The 25,552-nt window shown below is 44.9% G+C and overlaps 1 protein-coding gene across 1 annotated transcript in view; it reads right to left on the bottom strand.

The window, feature by feature from the left end:
• The window catches only part of LOC115560230 (protocadherin-15-like), a 225,899-nt gene that overhangs the window by 63,182 nt on the left and 137,165 nt on the right, over nt 1-25,552 (bottom strand). The window contains 4 exon segments of the mRNA XM_030379553.1: nt 9,578-9,694; nt 13,643-13,873; nt 16,562-16,867; nt 22,553-22,681. Of these exon segments, the coding sequence (XP_030235413.1) occupies nt 9,578-9,694; nt 13,643-13,873; nt 16,562-16,867; nt 22,553-22,681 (783 nt within the window).

Genomic DNA, 25,552 nt, shown 5'->3' with positions numbered 1-25,552 from the left:
CCATCCATCCACTTGTTTCAGAATCAGAATTATTGAAATGTTCCAAGTATGTTTGCACATACAGTTAATGGGACATGATGATATTGGACATTAACAGACAGAGAACACCATAAATACCAATAATTGAAACTATCAAAATATTAAGTAACAATATTAACTTACTAAGTTATAGAGAAGTGAGAACTATAAATGATGCAGGCTGTAAAAGGCGAAGAGGCAAAGAGAGGGATAGAAGCTATGAAAGGGTATGAGGCAATTAACACACACAGGTACACTTTATTAAGAATAAATATAGATTAACATGTGTGGATGTATGTACATTTGTACGAAGCATGTTTGTTTCATATCAATGAACCGCCAGACGGCCATAAGCAGAGGATGTACTCAATAATGGCTCTGGCCAACTGGACCCTCGTTTTTTCTGAGGCAGGTCTGAATGACTTCAGCTGCCACAGGAAAATCATTCTCTGCTGGGCCTGATGATGGTTGACCTGATGTTCCTGTGGGATAATTTGTACCCGGCAAGCAACACAGGATGCCCTCATCATGGCTGACTCCCTAGTTAGCGTTGAGGAGTCATTCACACTGGGTCAGTGCTGTGCCCCCCCGACTCCTCCTGAAGTCTGCTACCGGTTCCACAGTCTTCAGAGCGTTCAGCTCAAGAGCGCGACCCATATTATCAGCCGACCATGGGTGTGGGCACAGATCCGCAAGAAATCCTAGACCGTCGCAGGAGTTCAAATTCAGTGCAATGCAAGGTTCAAAACCCAGAAGACTATTAAAACTTTCCTGCTTTCTTTTGCTAGCGTACAACTTTCTCTTAATGCGCTCATAAAAGATGTAATATTGTATGGTACAGAATTGTATGGCATTGTATTAAAGGGTATTTTTCTTACATTATAGGTTCTATTCTTCTTTTCAATTCCATTGCATCTTCTATTCTATTCCAAATGGTATAATATTATACCGTATAATGATTTTGAATTATCATGCGTCGTGTGGTTCCATTTCCTGTTGTAATACACACGTAGCTTTCGCTCCAGGTTTCTCTGCAGTCGCTCCATTATAGCCTGCTCTTGGTTCCTCTCACCCCCCCCCCATGCTGTGCCTCTTTAATGGAAATAAAACCCTCCTTAATACAGAATCCACAAAGACACAGGCCTCTAGTCACCAGAACCCAGCTGTGAGACCACAGTTTTGCTCACCAAACAAACGCCTCCCCCGCCTACCCAGTAAAAGTCAATGTGGATTTCCAAAGATATGAATTGAAAAAGTGTTTTTCTTTACTCGCCCTTCACCCTCACTCTGTCTATAAAACAGTGTTTGACTCCCGGCCGAGTCAAGGTCTTTGGTTTGCTCCCCCATGTCCACAGCCTAACTGGTAGGCATCATTGATGACTTAATACTTCCCTGTTCCAAGGGCCAGTGAACAAGGGCCAGTGAACCCCCAATCGTTTTTTTGTTGTGGTTATAAATGTGTTAAAGTGTTATTCGATCTTCAACATATTAGTCCCTACAATATTGTCAATGTTACTAAAAGAAAATACTGATGTTAAATCAATATATTTTTTTGCTCATTCACACTTTAAGAACAGCATCTATCTGAATTCACTGCATTGAATTCAACTCGCATTAGATACAACTATGGATAAATAGTAAACAGTGTATCTTGTAATAATCCATTCAGGGTGTGAATAAGCACACAACACAATTTGTATTTATATCTTCCTGAGGATAAATAAATCATGCAAGGTTGTTCTGCCGTGCATACTATCCCATAATAGACATCCTGCTGATGAGAAAGCTTTGGGCGCCTTGAATCAGGTCAATGAGTGACAGGGGTAGTAACCCCATTCTGCTAGAGAACTTAATCTCTGTTTGTACAACAACTCTCTCTTTGATTTTCTCTTTATTTGAAGGGACTGCTGTTCACTGTCTTCTGTATTGATGTGACACTAAATATATACAATATTAGTAATGTGGTGGTCATTAATTTATCAATAGTATCGGTGCAAATCATTTGTTTATTGTTATTCATTTGTGGATACAGAATGATCATTAATTAATATCTAGATTTAAGTCTGCAATTATAGCATAATAACTCCTTGAATATTATATATATTAGTTATACATAGGGGTGTCATCGACTAAGATTTCCCATAGTCAAATCCGATTCTTCAGACATCGACGATTCAACCATCATATATTTCTTTAATAGATTTTAGTGAATAATGCCCAATGATTTACCGTAATCCATATCAAACATATATGAAATCAAACAGTAACTGGTCTCTGTGGAGACACGGAGCTCAGTTTTGAGTGATTACACACAGTATTCCCATCTGATCATGACAAAACCTGCATCGATAAAGAGCGGGTCGAAGCATTTGACTGATAGCCATTTCAAATACACGCTAATGATGGGTTTCAGCGTGTAGAACAAATGCTGCACTACTTAATGGAGCAGCACAGCGAATACCGGCGGATAGAATCATCTTCACGGCTGCGGCTGGTAGGCCGTGACCGTGTTAACACAGTTTGCATTTTCTTTTTGGGATGTTTAGTAGTCTTTAATAGTTTTGAAATGCTGCCATTGCCAAACTTCTGAATTTTTTTTTCCCCAGGTTTTGCATATATCCTTCTTGACGAACAGTCTAGAATGTGCGCTACCTCGAAAATAAAATGATTGGGTAGTGCCACTGCCATTACACAAAGGGGTTATAAAAACAAACAACGACAAATTGCACACAGAAGGCTGAGTCAAACCCCCACCCCCAGAAAAAAATACCTTGTATGACTTATAGGCTTTTCCTCATAGAAGCCCAGGAATGCTGTGGTTACACTTATTAAGCCTGCAGTCCTCGCGATGGAATGACCCTCATTGAACACACACAATCTTCCTGACCGATGGCTTCACTACTCTCACCAGCAATGTTTCATGTAATGAGGCAGAACTTTTCTTAGAATGTAAGATGTATCATTTCAAAATATATCACAAGATCGGTTGGTTATTATGAAGCTAGCTGCAGAGATAGAAAGAGGAGATAGTGGGAGGGGGGGTGAGAGGTGGGTTCAGAGGGGACATATATTGAGAGAGAGAGAGAGACAGAGAGAGAGAGAGAGAGAGAGAGAGAGAGAGAGAGAGAGAGAGAGAGAGAGAGAGAGAGAGAGAGACAGAGACAGAGAGAGAGAGGAGAGAGAGAGAGAGAGAGAGAGAGAGAGAAAGAGAGAGAGACAGAGAGAGAGAGAGAGAGAGAGAGCGAGAGAGAGAGAGAGAGAGAGAGAGAGAAGAGAGAAAGACAGAGAGAGAGAGAGAGAGAGAGAGAGAGGAGAGAGAGAGAGAGAGAGAGAGAGAGAGAGAGAGAGAGAGAGAGAGAGAGAGAGAAAGAACGAGAGAGAGAGAGAGAGAGAACGAGAGAGAGAGAGAGAGAGAGAGAGAAAGAACGAGAGAGAGAGAGAGAGAGAGAGAGAACGAGGGGGGGAGATTGTTCAAGAGGGAAGAAGAGACAGAATGAAGGCTTAGGAGGTAGAGAGGGAAGGGGTGAGGGAGTTTGTTGAAGAGGAAAGAGGAAAGCAAAGAAAGAGAGAGAGCGAGAGAGCGAGAGAGAGAGAGAGAGAGAGAGAGAGAGAGAGAGAGAGAGAGACAAAGACAGAAACAGAGATAGAGATAGAGAGAGAGAGAAGGCATTAGCGTGTGTTAGCATGGGGAAATGCAGCCGTCTCAGCGGTGTTCTTGTAAAGCTCTGTTCTCCTCCTACACATTCCGACTGACACACGTCTGCATACACTCTGCAATCCAATAAGATACAGTCTCACCGGGGCCATCCAACAGCAGCCCAAAAGCAATACAGGGAAATGTGCTATTCTGTTTACAAAAACAGGAATGCGCAACATATTGTTGCGCTTTAGATTTGACTGTGTAAATCCACCGTTATATTGGGCAACTTGGCAGAACTGATTTCCCTCCAATTAAGCCCTGCCAAAGCTGTGTTGCTGTTCAATAGCCATGACAATGTTTCTAACAGCGCTTTATCGGTTTTATCGGTTAAATTAAGTGACAGAAACCAAAATACCCAGAGACTCTAAGAAATACGATTCAGAGACAAAATTGTGATGACATAAGATTTAATGATTAAGCTACACGATGTACATATCAAATTCTACATCATTTAGTTTGTCTCTAGTACACTACACGCCACGCTTGTTTTAAAAAAAAAAACGAAACATGCAGATTAAAAAAGATTTGCTTATCCAACCATAGCAAACATTTATTCAGACGTTGTACATTTTGGTCAATTGCCAACACAATAAGGCCTACACTTGTCTCTATTCATATACTGCAGACACCACAACACGATTTCCCTTAAACCTTCTAAGAACCCTTGATGGAATAATGTCTACAGCGTGTGCATTGTTCCAAGGACACCCCAGACCTCATTCCAAACAATTTGAAAGGTTAAAACGGTTGGTCTCCAAACCAGGGGTGACTTTGTTGCTTTTCTAATAACAAAGGGAATTGAGAGGGAGAGGGTAATAGTTCAATGCATTCATTGTGTCTTCACTTGAGATAAATATTTATAGTTTTCTTTTATCACAGACACATATATTGGTAGATGTTATTTTCTTTACCTTGTCATGTTTCGACGGATATACTTCCGTCTTCATCAGAAGGTCACACGGGTGTATTAGTGTGAAGCGTTCTTATCAGCTGATGTTAACGGAGATGTGATCCACCTGTCAGTTTTTTGACTGGTGAACCACACCTCCTGCTGTCAGTCCACTGCCCAAGAAAACCTCATATCAGCCATAACGGACCATTGCAAAAGAGAGAACCATATCATGGATTGGGACAATGCCAGAGTCATTAAGCAGGAAAACAACCGGTACCACCGTTGGATAAAGGAGGCGATTGAAATAAGGATGCGGAACCCGAAGACGATGAACAGAGATGAGGGAGCATATATGCTCTCCCATACCTGTAGTGCCGTCCTGGGGGGCAGCGGACTGACAGCAGGAGGTGTGGTTCACCAGTCAAAAGACTGACAGGTGGATCACATCTCTGTTAAATTCAGCTGACAAGAACGCGTCACACTAATACACCCGTGTGACCTTCTGATGAAGACGGAAGTATATCCGTCGAAACATGTCAAGGTAAAGAAAAATAAAATCGAACAATATATGTGTCTGTGATAAAAGAAAACTATAAATAAATAGGTAATAGTTCAGTTGCTCATTGTCTGGGGAACAAAATAACTCAAAATAACTGGGGAACAAAAAGAATTTGTTACCTACAGCAACAAGATAAATAGCGCGCCATACGTGATCATGTTCCAAGTGGTGTAACGTGCAGCACTTTGCTCCTGTGAAGTCTCAAGTAATTTCTCATTTCAATAGAGGGTCACCACGAAGACATGATAATATCAAAATAGATTTAGTTGTTTTTTCCCCAAGAGAAAATGCTTGGAAAAAAAGAGATTGATAACTACAACTAAACAAAAATTGGGAAACGCATCAATCTTTATTGATCTCCCCATCCTTTAGACTCATGAAAAGTAAGTTAACAATATATACTGCTACCAGCCACCCTGAGGTCAATGTTAGCAGTCAATAAACTTCTGCACGCTTTTCTCACCGAGAACGGTCCAGACCAAAAAACAACCGAGCACAGCCTCATAGTTGTTGTGCTCACAGGACCCGCCTGTCGAGCAGAGAGAAGGACAGATCGATTCTCACTATCGGTAGCCATAGATTTAGACTGTCTACCAAAGGAACCGCACCGAAACAAATGTTCCTGCTGCTTCTGGGCATTAGAAGTGTCCCAGTGTTTATCACCGCCACACACAGCGATGGCTTTCACCTTGTCCTTAAAAATCGTTGTAAGGCGACAGAGGAGGCGAGACGATATACCCAAGCAAATGTGTAGTCCTTAGACTTAAAGGGGCCTCATGTGACTCAAACTCAGAGTTAACTCGGGTTAATTGTTGACATTGTCTATGTCCAGATATATATCAGACTACAGTTTCCACACGTGCGTTGCGCGCTCTCAACCTCTAGCTATAATTAAACCCATTGCAATAATGTGGAAACCCCAGTCGGTAATGTAACAAATTTCTGAGCACATTAATATGATAACAATTTGCCTATAATTGTATATTCGTTCTTCAAAAATGACTCTTAAAAGCAGTGCCAACATTAAAATATTTTTTAACCAATCAGTGAACAAAAGTCAACAGGCTGATTATCATTTAGGGGGCCACTCAATGACATACAGAAGCATCAACAACACGCCCATTGAAGTGGTGTGAGAAATACCGACTTTCTACACCTCATTCACACATAAGGTAGTTTACATTTCCTACAGAGAACATACTACCTCAGGGTTGTATTATTCCGATTTTCAGGGTACAAATGTCAGGATATGTTGTTCACACATAAGGCCCATCAGGAGAATATCAGGATTTACATGTGTGTCTGAAAGCAGCTAGTATTTGATTACAATATAAAATTAGTCAATTTATGGTAACAGGGGTAATTGTTCAAAAGAAAGTGTGGTATACTATGCATGCAAATCAATTATTAAATAGCTTTCACTGTAATTCAGGGCTGAAAAGTGCACTGACATTTAAAGATTTAAGGCAACTACTATTGGTTTGTTGAAAATAATAATCATCATTGAGATTAAACACCTCTTCCAATGTCCTTGCCAAGACAGGCAGCAGTAGCATACAGTCACACATAGCATACCCACAAAACATGAGAAAAATAAAACAACTAAAACGGTCCCCAGGGGGGAGGGCGGGAAATCAATATCGCAAGAAATTTGGGGAGCCTCAAGGAAAAGAGTAATATTAAGTTTGAGCAACAAAGTGTAAAGACATTTTGGGAGGCTCAAGGAGGAGGGTTATATTACATTTGAGCGCTAAAGTCCAGTCTTGTGGTGGACTCTATAGACATAAATCACCATACTGTTTCATTCACATGTTTTCGTTCTCTGTTATAGGGACCCGGTATCTTTAAGAATCACGTGACTTATGTGTTGATATGCCGGTCGTTGCGATGTTTGAAGTTAACCTTTTTTATATGAAAAAATGAACGATCCGCCGTTGCTTGTCGAGGTGAGAAATTGTCTCTTCCCTTATATTATCGCAATTTCTACAGTCTATAGACAGAACGTGTTACATGGGAGAGTTTGTTATGTTTAAAACCATAATGTCTTACCTGGGCGAGTGTGTCGCTGCTGTGTGTGCGTGTGTGTTCTTAACTGGGCGCGTGTGTCGATGGCGGAGCCGTTATGTTTGAAAACATAATGTCTTAGCTCGGCGAGTAACGCCTCGTTCCCACTGCACCGTCAGGCAAAGGACTCAGAAGGCGTGGCTGACGGATGGGGGTGGTTTCCAGGGTCGTCAGAGCCCGAGTAGTGTCACAGTGCTTACATTTGCATACGTGTTCTGATTGGATGGCGGATCCGTCACTGCCGAAAAAGTTGAAACATTTTCAACTTTTTGACGGAGCCTTCAGCGCACGGATCCACAATGCATTGCGCGACCGTCCCCATTCAAAGTCAATGGGGATCAGTCAACGGACGGAGGTATCGGGCACGAGGCGTAACGCCTCGTGCCCACTGCACCGTCAGTCAAAGGACTCAGAAGGCGTGGCTGACGGATGGGGGAGGTTTCCAGGGTCGTCAGAGCCCGAGTAGTGTCACAGTGCTTACATTTGCATACGTGATCTGATTGGATGACGGATCCGTCGCTGCCGAAAAAGTTGAACATTTTTCAACTTTTTGACGGAGCCTTCAGCGGACGGATCCACAATGCATTGCACGTCCGTCCCCATTCAAAGTCAATGGGGAACAGCAACGGACGGAGGTAGTGGGCACGAGGCGTAACGCTTCGTGCCCACTGCACCGTCAGTCAACGGACGTGGGAAGGCGTGGCCGACGGATGGGGGAGTAGTCTTTGCAGAGGCATCTGTCAGCCAATCAAATCGCTTCGCCGGGTTCTTCCCGCTTCTTCCTGCTTGTTGCGAGGCAAGATGACCCGCTTTCCCGCTTTCCAGTATCGTCAGAGCCCGAGTCGTGTCACAGTGCTTAAATTTGCATACGCGATCTGATTGGATGACGGATCCGTCGCTGCCGAAAAAGTTGAAAATTTTTCAACTTTTTGACGGAGCCGAAGGCTCCAACGGTACGGACGGATCCACAATGCATTGTGCGTCCGTCCCCATTCAAAGTCAATGGGGATCAGTCAACGGACGGAGGTAGTGGGCACGAGGCGTTAGTCGCTGCCTTTGTCTTGACGTACGGTGTGTGCGTGTGCGTGTGTGTGCGCCTCCGTCTACGTGTCGCTGCCTTTGTCTTGACGTACGGTGGGTGCGTGTGCGTGTGTGTGTGCGTTTCAATGTAAGTTTGTGCGCATGTGCGTGTGTGTGTGGTGTGGGTATGTGTTGTGTATGTGCATGCTTGCGGTGTATGTGCGCGTTCGCACGTGCTGTGTGTGTGTGTGAGCTGCATTTTGCTTGGCACATGCGCACATGAGTAACTTGAGTAACTGGTGCGACAGGCCTGCTATTATTGTAGTAAGATATGAATTGGGTTCAACTCAATCCCTCGGCCATTTAAATATATTCTATTCAAGTCACAATCCACACTCTTACCCCTTAATCTGAATTGCGTGACTCTTAGTCTCTTATTTGTAAAGCGCGTTTGAGTATTTATAAAAGCGCTATAAAAAACGGATCAATTATTATTATTATTAAGTAGGCCTACTTGAGCATGCGTATTGGCGTGTTTACCCCAAACTAAATATTGTGGATTTGTTTGTTTGTGGGCACTATTGGAGGAAATCTTCCTAGCCAGTGCAGTTCGTATGCGGTGACTTGTGTCGGCCAAAACAAAGATGAAGTTACGGGAGCAGATAAATCCTTGCTTGCAATAGAATGCATGTCAATGGCTTGCCAGCAGTCCAATTCCAGAAACGGTGTTCACCGCAGAAGGGGTCGAACATAAAAAAAAAAAATTGATTTACATTTCGACACCGAAAATGTCAACAATTAACCTGGGGCAAACTGGCGAAATCCTTTAAGGACAAGGTGTTCCTCAAGGAATGTTGGCATTCACATCTTTTGGGTGAAGAGCAGAAAACAGCGGCTAGAAAATGATCTTCAGTGGCGGCATCGCATCAGAGGGTCATCCTGGCCCATAAATGTTCCCGCCTTGAGCTCTTCCCTGACAGCTTTGAAAATCAGGCTCCAGCGGCCAAGGAAACATTCTCACAATTGACCAAGTCTTCCCCTTCGCTTCAAGGTCAGTTTTCAAGAAAGGTGATACAAAATAATACTGAAGTGATACTATTTGAAAACACGTTTGGTTTGGATGGTGGACATGATGCTATGAGGACAGGAAATAGAATTGGATGGATACCGACCAACTGAACAATAATGAATCCATAGTTTGTTTGTTTTCTCTTAAAGGCTATGGGCTTGCTTCTAAATGCTAGCTGGATGGGAGGACTTAAAGTAGTAAGTCCTTCAATTCTCCCAGCCGACAAACGGTGAATGGCCTTAAAGCTACACTTACGGGTGGGTCTTGGTCCTCAGCAAGCACGGTGGTGATGACGGTTCCTTTGTCCGCGTTTGGGGCCACAAGGCCTCTGTACAAAGCCTGGGTGAAGACTGGAGAGAAATCATTCATGTCCTGAGAAAAAAAGGCACAAAATGTTGTTATGATGTGATGGAAAACAGCAGAAATAAAAACCAGCGCAAGAAAATTGATGGCTAACAAACTAGATGGTAGTTTGAAAAAGCTGAGCATGAAAATATATATTGGTTAATTATTTTAAGGTAGGGGAGGCAACTTGGAGAAACCAGCAACCTGCCTAGACGTATGACAAGCTCTGGTCATGCACCATCAGTGCCTGGGCAGAGTGCAAACAGGTAGCCCGAGATAAGGTTGCCACAAAGGAAGGCTATCCAATCAATTTATTTGGCCAAATTAAATGAATGGACGGGAATATTAGAGGCCTGTGACACTCACAGATACAAGATGATTTACTTTTTCGTGTTTAACATTTTGATGGCTATCGAGATGTAAATAGGATTTGAACAAATATGACAAAAAATGCAAAAATAATTAACATTCATTAGCAATGTAATATGTTGGATTTGTCATGAAGGCACTAGTTTTACTTGACCTTGCTTCAAATGAGCAGGCTTGTGAAGCAGTGTTTCTTTCGTTCTTGACCCCATGTCAGCAGAAAGAAATACTTGGAGCAGACACGTTTTTTATTTGCATTTATAGCGTCCGCCACCACAGACTTTTCTGTAGGTCGCGTCGTTGTGTACGTTTCATGAAGTTGAATTGATTACCATGGGTTAATGTCATCAATTCAACGGAAGTTACTTTAATGTTGAATAATTCAAACCAAAAAATGCGAGGAAGATAAAAAGGTTGTCGATAGCCTTTTGAACCAGCAGTATATTTTCAAGGGATCAGTTTAATTTTTTTTTAAAGGAAATTTCAAGTTGGCAGCGGTCTGATGAAGACAAATTCATAGATTAAAAAAATATTCGTTACAGTTAATTTGCTTTTGATAAAATAAGCAGCATTGATTAAATCTTTAGTCTGATTATAAGGCATAATTACAAGTACACGTCAGGTCTGGAGAGTCCTAGTTCTGATCTTGCTGAAGGTGTGATCAAATGAGCTATTCTGGCCTCGTCATCAAAACCCTGATCTACAGGGAGCCGGACAGGATTGTCCTCTGTCTCCTGAGCAGGTATACACTCCCAAACACACTGGGGGTCACACCGGTGAACCAGTCTTTAGTTAGGGGTCACATTGTTAATTGTGAAAATCGGTTGTATATCCAATATCTTTCTAACAGGAAAAAATACGTTCAAACTGCATAAGCTGCTATTTATTTTGATACACCGCCCGAGCAGGGGTATGCTTCTATATATTTGACTTCAGTAAAGCCTCAGGAATATTGATAAAGCCTCTCAACGACGATGCAGGATTGAATGCATGGCGCTATTTCGGAAAATTTATTTAACCAGTACTTTCTTTTGGCGCAAAGTGAAATCCAAACACAGATCCTGCCACAGAGTTTGCATTAAATGTCAAGTGTGGACGTCAGGCTTATGTTCCCATCTGTTGAATTTGATCCCAAAAGTGGCATTAAACTGTCAAGTCTCATGAGGCCGAGAGTATCAGCTGCAACGCCGCCTTGGGAAATCGTGATTTGTTAAAACAAATCTGACTCCATCTTGCAAACATCTGTCTACATCTTATAAACAGATATTTAGGAGAAATCTGGGGACAAAAGTTAAACTTTGGCATCTATAAAAAATAGATCCATGAAATCTATGATCCTCAGAGACGGCGCACAAGGCATTCCCAGTGGTTAACTTTCACAACATCAAGCGCATAAAATAATATATGCTAGGTTAGTAAACAGGCACTAAAACTCAACGCACACACACAAACACATAAGGGCCTGTGCTCAAATGAAGTGCCCGCCCCAAGTAATATATGATTGGTGGCCTGAAAAGGAGCGTTAGTGACGACACCCAAGCCTTTCTGAAAAGTTTAGATATTTTGAACTAGAAGCGCTGGGAGCGGCCACACAATAAAATGGCTCTCCTCAACGGGAACTGAAAATAACGCTATGCAGGACACGGGCCCTAAGATATGATTTCAGAAATCGAGCCTGGCGGAAAAAGATCTGAGAAGAAGTGGGAATTGCAGGACAACCTATCCTTCACTGGCAGGCACAGAACAGATGAAACACAAAACACAAAACAAGGGTAAAAAAACGGAATAACACCGCCTTCAAAGGGGTCTCACTCTCTGTCCTCCCTCTCTCTCTCTTTACATCTCTACCTCACTCATGTCTAGCCGTGTGCAAAGGAAGCGGTACTGCTGGAATGAGCCCCCCCCCCCCCCTATCCCTGGAAGGCCGGCGATGGCATTAAGCCGGCTCTGACTGGTGCGCTGTTGTTTGAAAGAGCCGGCACGAGGGTTTGATAACGGCAGCCAGCGAGTGCCTCCTCGTATCATCAGTCACAACGCTCCTCAGTGACAACGAACTGAAAAGCATCAAAGCCCGTCCTTATCAAAGAATGGAAGAATCCTTACATGCACGCATGCTGCACAGAACAACATTGTCGGATCACAGACGAACCAATCTGACCCCGTGTAATGTACGTCCATTAAAATAGGCATTTACTTTCAATTCATCATGTATCATGGATATATTCTGTGCTTTAATACTGTAACTTGTGTCCACATGAAAGACACATATTAGATCGTTAGACTGTTATTTAGTTCAGTTTAAATCTATTATGACTTATGATATTACTGCACGTATACACATATATATATATATATATATATATATATATATATATATATATATATATATATATATATATATTAATGAATGAGGAAAGATTCACACTAACAGGCAGATGACAAGGTGCGTGCAGGCATATACGCATACATTTATTCAAGTCTACACACAATGACAATCAAAAATTGGAATCATATAAGCCGTTTTTTGTGGGGGTGGATTAAGCCGTTAATCTTTTGAAAGAGTTGGCAAACAAGCCATAGAAAACCCTTACACAATTGTGGCAGGAAACAAAAAGAGATGCCACTCAGTGCCGGTAAAGTGAATGCACAGTCGCTGTTCTGTTTAGATAAGGCTTCAATTCAAGCTTTAAATCACAAGCATTCCTCCTACAAGTATAGTCCTTTTGACCCTGGAGGCACTGATGTTAACAAAAGGTCCTTTAAGGACATGTCTGCGGTTTATTTGGGGCATGAAAATAAAAACATAGCATTGGCAATATAAACAGGCCCAATATGAGAAAAGCAATCCTATACAATAAGGAAAGGTGGACGGTCGATTTACAGGCACTTTCTTAAGGTCACGCATGAGGGAGGTTTTGTGGAAATGGATCTGAAACACTGTACCACAGTTTGGCGCGACATACATCATGGTCATTATTGACGGTGCGACCGCACCACGGTTTGTCCCTGAACCCGCCGGACGTGTCTCACATGTCAATGTCGCCATTCCCACAACAACATTTTATTTATATGATTTTTTATTTCGTTGCTGCTGGTAATACACTTGCAGCAGCAGCAGAGTTGACGAGCAGCATTGTAAAAGTGAGAGGGAGGGAATTGGGGGGGGGGGGGGGGGGGGGGAGAGGATGGGAGCGATGGGAGGAGGGTGAGGAGGAGAGAAAATGGAAAAGAGGGATGGGATGGGATTGAGGGGATGGGGAGAAGAGTAGTGAGGTGGAGAGGAGGGTGAGGGGAGAGGGAGGAAGGGGGGGAGAGAAGGGAGAGCAGAGAGAGAGGGAGGGGAGGCATTATCTAGGGATGGAGGGAAGAGAGAGGTGGGGGAGGGAGAGAGTGTAACGAGGGAGGATGGGGGGGAGACAGGGGAGAGTACGGAGGGGACAGAAGCTGAATACTAAACAGCCCGTCCCAGAAGTGATGGGAAAAGGACAACATCCTGAGGGGCGTGTGTGGAGGCGCCTACATGTGAGGCTGCACGCGTGCATGTCTGTGTGTGACTGTGTCTGTGCGCGTGTGTGTGCATATGCGTGTGTGCGCGTGCATATCCCTCACCGTGATGCGGACCGTCACGGTGGCCTGTCCCGGGGGCATGACTCCCCCCTGGTCCACCGCCTCCACCTGGAAGGTGTAGGACGTGCCCATGCCCATGGCGGCCAGGTCCTCGAAGTCCAGCGTCTGCAGCATGGACACGTTGCCCGAGATGGGGTCCACGGCGAACAGCAGGCGTGCCGACCCCGTCCTGATGCGGAACGTGATGTTGGAAAACAGGTCCGCGTCCAGGGCCTGGCCAGAGGGAGAGGGAGGTCGGTGTGAGAGGGCCAGCGTCATGACGAACGTGTCCCCTGGAGCCAAGGGACTGGTGTGCCCGTATTGGGATGGCTTTCGGTGTCCTTATAAACGGATTGCATGCGGTGTGGCTGGATTTTGAATGAGGCGATAGCGGCAAAACCACACACATGCAGGCAGAGACAAACACACACACACACACACACACACACACACACACACACACACACACACACACACACACACACACAAGTGCAGGCAGACACACACATGCAAATACACACACAAACACACACAGTAATACACAAATAAACACAGAGAGATACACACAGAAACACACACACACACACACACGCTCAAACACCAATGAAGATGAAAACAAACACACACACCTATACTCACACATAGATCACAAAGAGACAGATACACAGATACATACACTCACACACAGACACGCACACATTATGTGTTCAGCACGGCACATTGTAAGGCAGCTAAATGAGTCATGGCCCTCTCCTGAAAGTTTTCCCCGTGCCTTTGTGAAGTTTGTTTAGCAGCCAAGCCACACATAAAAACATCCAGACATGAGTGAGGAACAGATCCGACCGAGGAGCTGCAGCAGCCGCACAAAGAGAGATGGCGTTTCACTTCGCCCCCGATAACAGCTGTCAAAGGCTTTTCCCCCTGCCCCCCCAATCCCTCCCCATGTACCAACCTCCCTGCAACCCCCACCCATACCCCCCCCCCCCCCCCTCACCCATCACGACCTCCACCCACCTCCCTTCTTACTTTATTCTGCTCTTCACTGAGATGTCATTCACATTAAATGGCAACAATTACACCCCCTCCCCCTGTCTCTGTTCTCTTCTCCTGCGCTTTTGTTGTGTATAAGTAGCAGGGCATGTCCGTGCACTCCTCCAACCCCTGGTATGTGCAACAATGGATGCCCACACGACACCTCTAATAGGTTGCTGTCTGAAACCTCAACCTAAGCATCACAATAAGGGCCTACTGGGGTACTTTTTGATTTGAGCGTTATGTCAATGTTTGTCGGAATTTGCGCGTGTTCACACACAAAAAAAAATGAAACCTTCCTCTTCCTCTGTGTGGTGATCCGAAAATAGGGGGGAGGACACTGCAATGGAAATGTGCCATGGCACTCTTTGCCCATCCTTCATCTTTTATCTGTAATGCTGCCACATTTTGTGTGTTTTTGTTCATTCAATTAACAGCAGAATGACATGAAATATATATATATATATATTTTGTATTATTAACAGTAATTCATTATTACTTGTATGATTGTATGTTTTGTACCATATTCTAATTAAACACTTGCTCAAGCATACTGCTTAACTGCCGGCTGGGATTCAAACCCCCCTAATCGGTGGAATGACCTATCTCTGTATTAACATGTCTGCCTTCGTATTATGTCTGGTTTATCATAGCACGTCCAGCGAGGGGATGGGTCTCCATCTCAAGCCTCCCCCCCCCCCCAAGGTCTCCCCCCCTCAATCCCTCCTCTGGAATGAGAGGTGTTTCCGAGACGGCTTGACGGCTCGAGAGTTAGAGGCTGCAGCAGCCATCTCATTTACATACAGGGCCCGAGCCGGGGCCCTGAGAGACCGCTGTTGTGGCAAGAGGCTATATAAATAAACATAAATTAACTTGACTTTAAAACCTCCCCACACCCACGTGCGAACCCACCTTGAGGAGTGGGACATTTTAAATCAGAATGCCGAAAAAAGTCCCAGACAGTAAAAATTGATTCTTTTTTTTTATTGAGCAGACTTTAATTGTGTGTCTCAGCGGCCGGAAGCTACAATGCTCCTGGAAACAAAAATACGAGCGGTAATTGAATGGAGGGGGATAAGAAGAGCGCAACATGCAGATCGACATGCATGTCCGACAGACAGACAGTCAGACATTCAGGCAGATGGACGGGCAGGAAGACGGAGGAAGGGAAAAACATTAAAGACTTTTCCAGATTGGAATGCAAGTGAAAACACGAAAGATAACTACAAAGATAAGCAAACAGGCAGACAAGCCGAGGAAGAGGGATTGAGGTAGTGGCAGTGAGAGATACTCGTGACAGAGATGGAACTATTTTGATTGGATCTGCCGACCAGTCAAAGAAACAGATAACAATAGTCCCAGCAGTTCCACTAGTCCCATCAGCCACACTAGTCCCATCAGTCTCGACAGTCACAACTGTCATTGCAGTCATAACAGTAACAACTGTTCCAACCATCAGTACAATCACAACAGTCACAACTCTCATGGCAGTCATAACAGTCACAACAGTCACAACTGTCAAAACAGTCACGGCAGTCATAACAGTCATAACAGTCACGGCAGTCATAACAGTCACAACAGTCCAAACAGTCACAACAGCCCAAAGTCCCATTAGTCACAGCCGTCAAAACATTCATAGCAGCCCAAACAGTCCCAAAAGTGACAACTATCCCAACAGTCAGAATGATCACAACCGTCACAGCAGTCATAACACTAACGTCACCAAATCAACACCAGCCCTAACTGTCCCACTAGCTACAACAGGCACGCCTTGACAACCCTCATAAGACTCCCAACCGTCACCAACGTCCAACACAGGCCCGACCCGCCCAGTCCCCCCTCGCTCACCTACTCCAACAGGCAGACGGCGCATGTGTGCCTAGTACTCACGCTGAGCTGCAGCACCACCGTGCCCACGGGGCTGTTCTCGGGCACGCTGACCACGTACGCCGGCTGGGAGAACACGGGGCTGTTGTCGTCGATGTCCTCCAGCCGCACCGTCAGCACGACAGTGGCGCGCCGGGGGTCCACCGCGCCGTCAGACGCCTCCACCACCAGCTCGTACTCGCCGGTCAGCTCGCGGTCCAGGGGCGCGGCCGTGAAGACGCTGCCGTTGGCGCTGACGCTGAAGAGGTCGGGGTGGTTGACGATGCGGTAGCGCACCTGGCCGTTCTGGCCCTTGTCGGGGTCCGTGGCCTGGGTGGGAGAGACGTGAGACGGACGGACGGAAGGGAGGGAGTTAGTAAAGCTCTGTTCATACAGCACTTTTAAAGCAGTGATACAGCGCTTCAAAATAAAGTATGGGATCTGTAGGAAGCTTGCCTATAAGGATTGGGGGTTAGGAGCAGCTTATGGCGGACCAAGGATTCAGCAAATCTGATAGATTGGGGAAGATGGTTCCAGAAGGTCTTTCTTCTGCCTCTCTCCCTCTGTTTCTGGATCTTTCTCAATCACACTCATCCTTTAGTCTCCCTCCCTCCCTCTTTCCAATTCTCTCTCTCTCTCAGTCTCTGTGGCTCTTGCTCTCTCTCACTCCATTGTTCCCCATCCCTCCCTCCCTCCTTCTCTACCTCCCTCCCCCCTCTCCATCCCCTGTCTTGCTCTCACGCTCAGCTAGTAGACCATGGTATTAACACTGCCAGGGTTAGAAGGGTAAGATTCCCACTGGGGCCACCCAAGCACATAACGCATGCACTCAAAAAGATTGACTCTTTGGAAACAATCAGCAACCATATGGCACATTTGGCTCTCAGTTCATATTTGGACATATGGACAACTTGGCTTAAAATGGCTAGATTGGCCGACAAAGCGCCAAGCCATTCAACTGCACATCTATATTAAATCCAAGATTGAAACATTAATGAGCAAACAGATGACCGACAGACGTGGTTGAAGACTAATTGACCATTCGTCAGCTTTATGTAGCGCGGCCCCACAGTTATGGCATTACCATCGCTTCCTTTATGGCTCCGGGGCCTAATATCTTATACAATCAGAGGCATTGTTCGAGGGCATCCATATAACGTGGTAGTCACTGAAAGCGCTATTTCCCTCGAGGCAGATATCAGCTATTTTTTGACTGGGAATGATCTATTACACGATCCATTATGGCTAAGCTCTGTCTTCACGCAACGGCTTTACATCATCGCACCCCACCCCTCCATCATCCCCCCCTCTCCCCCCCTCCACCCCAGCTCCCTTCAAGGACAATAAGACTTGAGTCAGCTGAACAGAGTTTACATATATCAAGCTCATTTCCGCCTCTTTATAACCAGGATTAGCCCTTTTTTGTCGCAGACCGGCGACAGATCATTGGCAGGTTGCAAAGGACACTGAGTCTTTTCCTGAAAACTATGCAGTTCATCAAAGGGGGGAAATCCTTGCAGAACACCAAATTATATTCTAATGGCATGCACTTGGTTCTGGAAATAATGAAATAAATCAGAACATCAGAGATGAGAAGCCGTTGCGTTGCACACCGTGCCTCTGTGTGACAATCCTGCAGAGTTGAAGAAAAAGTGAGTTGCCTATTTAGTTTCGAGGGCTCATTAGTATTCCAATGTGTTTGGGTGTGTGTATGTCTGTGTGTGTGTGTGTGTGTGTGTGTGTGTGTGTGTGTATGGGGGGGGGGGGGGGGGTGAGCATGTCTAGGTTAGTCTGTGCCTGCTTGTTTGTGTGAGTGTATGTATGTGTGTTTTAGTCTGTGTGTGTGTTGGTTTGTGCACTGTGACTGTAGGTTCTCAAACAGACTGTAAAGATTGAGACAGATTTAGTTGTTATGAAACAGTTCCTGGGAGCAAGAGAGAGAGAGAGAGAGAGAGAGAGAGAGAGAGAGAGAGAGAGAGAGAGAGAGAGAGAGAGAGATAGAGGAAATAAAGTAAACAAGAAAGAAAGTCACTTCTTTATCTGATTGTCAATGTTCCAAGACAAATGTAGGTAGATTAAAAGACAGCAAGAGTTATAGGTACAATATCAGTCACTAATACTTAGTGTAACGATTCCCAGGGCTGAAAGTACTTGGATTGATCCCTAATGTGTCCTGTGAATGTTATGCTTTCTTGAGAAAGATGCCAAACCTTCTACTTAATCATTTATATCTAAAATTAACTGTCTGTTTGGATAACCTGATAAATAACCTGATAAATACCATTTCACCAAAAAATAGAACAGATCCAAAATAATTTTAAGAAGGAAGGTTGCATCACTAACCACACATGATGATGTGTTGTCAATAGATTCACATGGATGACTGTGCCCTTTGAGTCACATCATATAACCCCATTCCCTCTCCGGGTCTCGGCATTTGAGGTATCCTTTGATTTATTCATAGCCGGTTAATCAATTAATGATGGCACATTTTTTTATAGCCTATTTTGCACCTAGGTAGTGCTGCTCCTGGCTTTTAACTGCATTCCCTTAAAGGAAAACATCCATCCTGGGTTGGATTAATTAAAGGATCAAGTATAATTTAACAACCGTAACAGTTATACAAACAGAGCCGACTTAACTAACGAAGGGACTTAATCCAACCCATCCATGTGAATACACTTAAGCATCCACTTTAAGGTGAAGAACCATATCTTACTAGCTGGGCAGGGTAGGCGGTGAAGCAGAATAAACTGTTTCCCTTCACTATAAAACGCATTCCTGAATCCCAAACCACTAATAAGAACTACTGATGGGGCCATGAGGCAAATACAATGTTCTAATTACAGTTGTAGTGTAATAATATGTACTTTCCATAATGAGGGAGCTCAGCAAACAAGAACTGCGGGAGCCATATTGGAAACCCTTTGTGCAACAACAACAATTCAATTTTGTCTTCTCTCCTTCTGCTTCTCTTTCTTATTCTCCTTCTCGCCCTTATTTTGGAGCATAAAGGAGCTAGCTACACTCTCACAAGTTGTCTCTCAAGTTGTCTCAAGTCTCTGCTACAGAAACCTGGCAACTTGGCAGGTAAGTGGGCAATGCCACCCACAACTCTAGACAACATGGGTGCCATAACTAGCATTTTTCATATATCTCAACTCATAACGTCCTCGAGTGCATTGGGGTGTGGCAAGTGCAATCAAGCAAGGTCTGCCACATTGAATTATCCACTGTTTTGAATGTAGTCTAAAAAACTTTTTTGCAAATGCTTGTCTATTAATACTATTGTGTCTTGCATTCTGCCATTCCAAAGAGGATGACACTTGTGGTGTGGGATAAAAACTTTGGAAGGTGTTCGGCAATAATAATACTTTTAATGGCACTTCATTCATCCTGCCTTTTAGCAAATTTATTTCGATATAAGACTTCGCCATTTGTTATTGTTTGGAGCTGTAATTTGACTCGTATAATTGTCTGCATCAATTGTGCGCGATAAAACAGAGATAGCCATGATCTCAGATATTTAATAAAGTTGTAACTTCCAAAGCAGTGTGGAATTTTAATAAAATTATTCATCAATGAAACAACAGGGTGTAGGAAGAGCATGATAAGGAACTGCCCTTAATAAAGGCCAAACAAGCAGATTCAACTAAAGGCATGCTAACGACTGCTTCAATAAAACAACATGAAGCAGAAAAAAACACTCAATCATAATCTGTTTGTCCTCTAATCACTTGCTGTTGTTGTGCGTGGATTACCCAACACCCGAGCTAAGTGTACTGCTGTATTGCTCTATCACAGGGCTTAATATAGGCACAGCAGGCTGCATGCAAATTCCTCCCATAAGCACATGCAGCAGCCCTGTCAACTGTGGATGCCAAGTAAACAGTGTCGTAGAGTATGCAAGTGTGTGTGTGTGTGTGTGTGTGTGTGTGTGTGTGTGTGTGTGTGTGTGTGTGTGTGTGTGTGTGTGTGTGTGTGTGTGGAATATGAACAGGTGTGACACATTTCCAATTAGGGCCAGAGTGATAATCCATAAGGCGGTTCCATTAAGCTACTTAACCGTCGTAATGTAGTTGCAGAGCAGGCGTCTTTGCGTCAGCCAGCATCTGCAGCATGTAGCCCGTTAAGACCGCTGCCATAGAGCCAGCATCCCTGCAACCCGGCTATCAGGAAATGAACACTGATATGCGATCTGCACTCGAGTGCAGGGGAGAAAACACATTACCACTTGGATCCAAGTTGACGTCGAATGTGTGTGTTGTTTAGAGATGACAGGGTGATAAAATGTAAAAGCTTTCTGAATCTGAAAGTCTTCCATGTGATATGAAGCAGAGTCAATATATGTTGGGGGGGCCGCCCTGTGACACTATCATAATTGATTTTCAAATTCACATTCATTGTATTTCAAATGTTGCAAAAAGCTGCTTGTTGTCCCTTTGTATCCATTCGGCACACAAACTTGACTCAAATATATTATATTATAGATAATAAAATAAATACAACTAAATTGTTTGAGGGATCAAAGGAAATAGCACAACCCACCGCAAGCATAGACCCTGAACACAGTTCCGATCCATGTCAGACAGTTTTCAAAAATCTTCATAGCGTTCCGATTTCTTCTTAGTGTACAGGCTAGTTTTTCTCAGGAGGACGTAGACACAGAACCGGTTAAGGGTTGGCTCCGCACCAAGCCGTGAATGGAAACATGATTGGCAGGAGATGGAAAGTGGGCTTAGACCCAAAGTCCATTTAAGTAACGAAACCACTGACTTAACTTCTCAGGAGAGTAAGTGCTGTCACATTAAATCTCTGAGATCCATGGGGGGATAAACTTCAGTCTTTGGTTGTTTACACTATAATGTTCAAACTCAGTTCAAAAACAGCGTTGTGTTGTGATGTGAGGCCTGATTGGTTGAAGGAACCTGGATGTACTAAAAATTATCCAAAGCAATCAACCGTTCCGTACGGAGCAAATTACCGGCCCATTTCTTAATAATGACCTCCGTCCGAGCCGTAATACCAATGTACATATCAGTTGTATGGACTCCTTAATGAGTTAACGGTATCGTGAATCTAAAAAGGGGCAAGAATCCAAAGGGGACGTGATGAAAGACTGATGCCTTATTGTCGGGAATGAAAATAAAAGGCTATCAATTAAAAACAGATAGCAGGAGCCATGCATCCCCTTTTCCAACTGCAACACGTGTGTACTCGCACACTGCCTGCATTTCGTTGTGATTGATGCAGAGTGCAAACATCCGCCCCATTAATCTACAACAGTAATTAGAAAAGTCTGGCTGTCCACTGGGGCCGAACCAGAGCTAGTCAACAGGGGCGTCGCTTCGGGTGACAAATCTCCTCTAGGACCTCCCTGTTTGGAGTCCTCGGCAGTCACTGGAGGTCCCCTCAACAACACATTACGTCGTCACTCAGAGGCCCACGCCCTTGGATCAGGAAGGCAAAATGTTTATATAGAGGAGCTCTAATAACAAAGGGTGTAATAAGATGGAGAAGCTAAAGGTAGTTTCGTCATCCTTGAGCAAGATGCCTGACCTTTTTCTGAATTAAATATATAACCACTGCTAGCAACAACGTACCGACCAGTCACTGTATTCACTCGCTCATCCCATACCTGCTCCTAAGTGACCTGTCTCTGTAGTGTCCGACCGCAACCTGCTCCTAAATGACCTGTCTCTGTAGTCACTGTCTAACCCATACCTGCTTCTTAATGACCCGTCTCTGTATTCACTGTCTAACCCCCTACCTGCTTCCTTGATGAGCTGTCTCTGTATTCACTGTCAAACCCCCTATCTGCTCCTTAATGACCCGTCTCTGCACTGTCCAACCCCTACCTGCTCCTTAATGACATGTATCGGAATCCACTGTAAGTCGCTTTGTATAAAACTGCCTGCTCAATTCTTGAATAGCAAAGTGTGTGCTTGACAGGGCGTAAGCTGCTTACAAGAATTAAGATAAAGGGAAATGCTTTGCGCGTATGGAACTACTCACCCTGACTTGTCCCACAAACAATCCGGCTTGCTCCTCCCGGACCGTCAGATTGGTGGGCAGGGTGGGATCGAAGAAGGGGTCGTTGTCGTTGACATCCGTGACCACGATGCTCACGGTGGTGGTGGACGTCTGCAAGGAGGACAGCGGGAAAGGAAGAGCACATGGTTTTGCACTGCCACACAAGATGACTATTTACACACACATTTGCACTTACACAACAATCAATAGGAAAACGTTTTTTTCTTGCTTCAATAACTTGAGTCGACTGTTTTTGTTTATTACCGGCCTGTCTATCACCAGCTGCTTTAACCCGTTTCTTGTTGCAGCTGGGTCATTACGCAAAGCGGTAAATAGGAAGCCCAGCGCATCTCTCCCCTCTGCCAATTGTATTAATTGATGTTTTACGGGAGGCGGGGGGCATACCTGTTTACTGCCATTAACCTTCAAACAATGACGCCGCTACATTGTGCGCCTTCAAACACAGCGCATATAAATCAACACGCGGGGTAGAGCTGAATACGCATAAATTCCTATAATCCCCCGGCTTGCCAGATGAGGCTGCGTGTGCACAGGAGTGTAAATGGGCTCCTTTGGGGAGGAGGTGGCGGTGGTGGGAAGGGAGCACTGCGGGTGGGTGGTGGAGGGGGCTGTGGCATCGGCCTACACTAGATAAACACTTCCCAGAAGACAATTGTTTGAAGCTGCCATGGCAGATGCGGGGGCGTTTTGGAGGCATGCCACGCAAGGGGCAAACGACCCAGTTAATGTAACCTTCATGTGATGATTCTCCGGGGGAAGCCGGAGCCATTGTTGTGATCTCTGTTCTGCCTTCAGAGACGCACGTAATACGTTCTGTCGCGGATGAGCTGCCCCGGAAACAACACATGTTGAGCGCACTCACGCGCTGAACCGCGCCTGTCAGCACCGTGATTACTACCGCCACCTCAAACCTCATCAACACTACCGGAACCCCCCATCATTTCCATCATCAGCAGCGCTGACAACACCATCAACACTATAACCCCCTCCACCGCCACCCCCCTCTCCTTCGTCATCAACATCATCACCATCATCAACATCATCATCATCATCATCACTATAACCCCCACCACCACCACCACCACCCCTTCCTCCAACACCATCATCCTGACTCACTCACTCCACCACCACCACTACCGCCTCCAATAGCATTTTCCATATCATAACCCCTTACACCTCTGTCGTCACACCAACGCTGCCAAAACCCCACTCACGACCTATACACCTCTGCCAACATCATCTCCGTCATCATCAGCCCCTCCAACACCATCACCGCTAACATCCCCACTACCAACAGGTCCAAAGTAATCACCACTACTCACTCCACACACACCATCACCACCATAAACACCATCATCATCACCACAAGCTCAAGAACCCTCATCATCTCTGTCATAATCATCACTACCACCCCCCGCACCACCACCTCTACCAACAATAATACCTCTACCACCATCATCACTCCTACCACCACCGCAAGTTCCACCAGCAGCACCATCGTCATCTCATCATAACAACGACCACAACCTCCAACTCCATCGCAAACAGCAACACTACCGTGTCGTACCACCCAGTTACCACCACCTCCTCCACTGCTGCCACCACTGACACAATGACCACCCACCCCTCTAATACCAACACAACCATCTCCCACCAAAAGCCCCAGCATGACTTCCTAAGCATAATTCCTCCAACCAATTTGACTCTCTCTTACACTTGACCCACGTGTACCTATCAAAGGCGGGATTCCTGCTGCTTTGGCAGTGAAAAAAAATATAAAAGGACGCCCTGCATTCGCAACCGTGAGATGAGCTTGATTAATGAGCAAGGATTATTAATTTATCACAGGAAAGACACGGCTCTTTGATCTCCCCTCCACATGCTCCTCCAGCCCCCAGAGAAAGGACAAGTCTGGGGCCAGGGAGTTCTGCTGATGAAAACAGTGTCTCGCGCTTCTGTGACGGATTGGTTCGAAGAGGGTATAAAGGTTGTGCTGTGGGTGGAGAAAGGTGGTGATGGTGATGGTGATGGTGGTGGTGGTGGTACTGGTAGCAGTGCTTGCGTTAGTGGTGGTGGAGAAGCTGGTGTTGGTGGTGGGGGCTTGAATAAATTTATCTGGCGGAGCTGAATCAACACAGGAGCTAACCCTTTTTCAATTCAAACTGTCATACTTGCATTACGTGGCGAAATATTTCTTTGTGTGTGCAAAGGTGTGCAGATGTTTGTGTAGCTCTGAGATAATGTTATACGTGTGCCTGTGTGTGTGTGTGTGTGTGTGTGTTTTTGCGTGCGTGCATGAATGAGTGCATGCGTTCATGTGTGAGAGGGAGATATATAGAGGGAAGGAGAGCGAGAGAGGGAGAGAGAGAGAAAGGGAGAGGGAGAGATAAGTTATGACAATATTCAAGGAGTTGCTTTCTCTCACATCTCAGGTTCCTATGGTTACCGCTCGATTCAAATGGCATCTCAGCTGCCCCCCACCACTCTTTACTTCTCCTTTCTGCCCCCCCCCCCCCCCCCTCCCTCCTCCCCACACACACCTACCAATACAGACACTCGGAGAATCAGCATAGAGGTAACAGGCTCTTGAGTTCCAGAGCCCAGAAGTCCAATGAATCTCTTGACTCCATGATTCAGCGTGGTCAGTTGTTCCTACGTAGCCATTTAATAAAACTGTCAACGTTTCCTTCATAAACCATGTCAGATTCCTGCATCGACAGCCTTAAAGCGGATTTATAGTTTCTGTGTAGCTTGGTGCGTGTTGGTGCCGGAGATGACGTCATTATGAGCCTTGTGTTTGTTGTGCTTTATATACGCCATCTTTGACCGGGAGGGTTTTGGAAGAGCGTTGAATTTTCTAGTGACTTGTACAAGTGAAACCAAAGGGATTAACATCCTCTGTTTTTCTATTTTTATGCTGCTATGAAATTAGTGAAATCAAGTAAGACAGGCCAGGGAACC

The sequence above is a fragment of the Gadus morhua genome, chromosome 15 (genome assembly GCF_902167405.1).
Source record: "Gadus morhua chromosome 15, gadMor3.0, whole genome shotgun sequence".
Classification (NCBI taxonomy): domain Eukaryota; kingdom Metazoa; phylum Chordata; class Actinopteri; order Gadiformes; family Gadidae; genus Gadus; species Gadus morhua.
The sequence above is the reverse complement of the archived record's forward strand: the minus strand, read 5'-3'. Positions and strand labels throughout refer to the sequence as shown.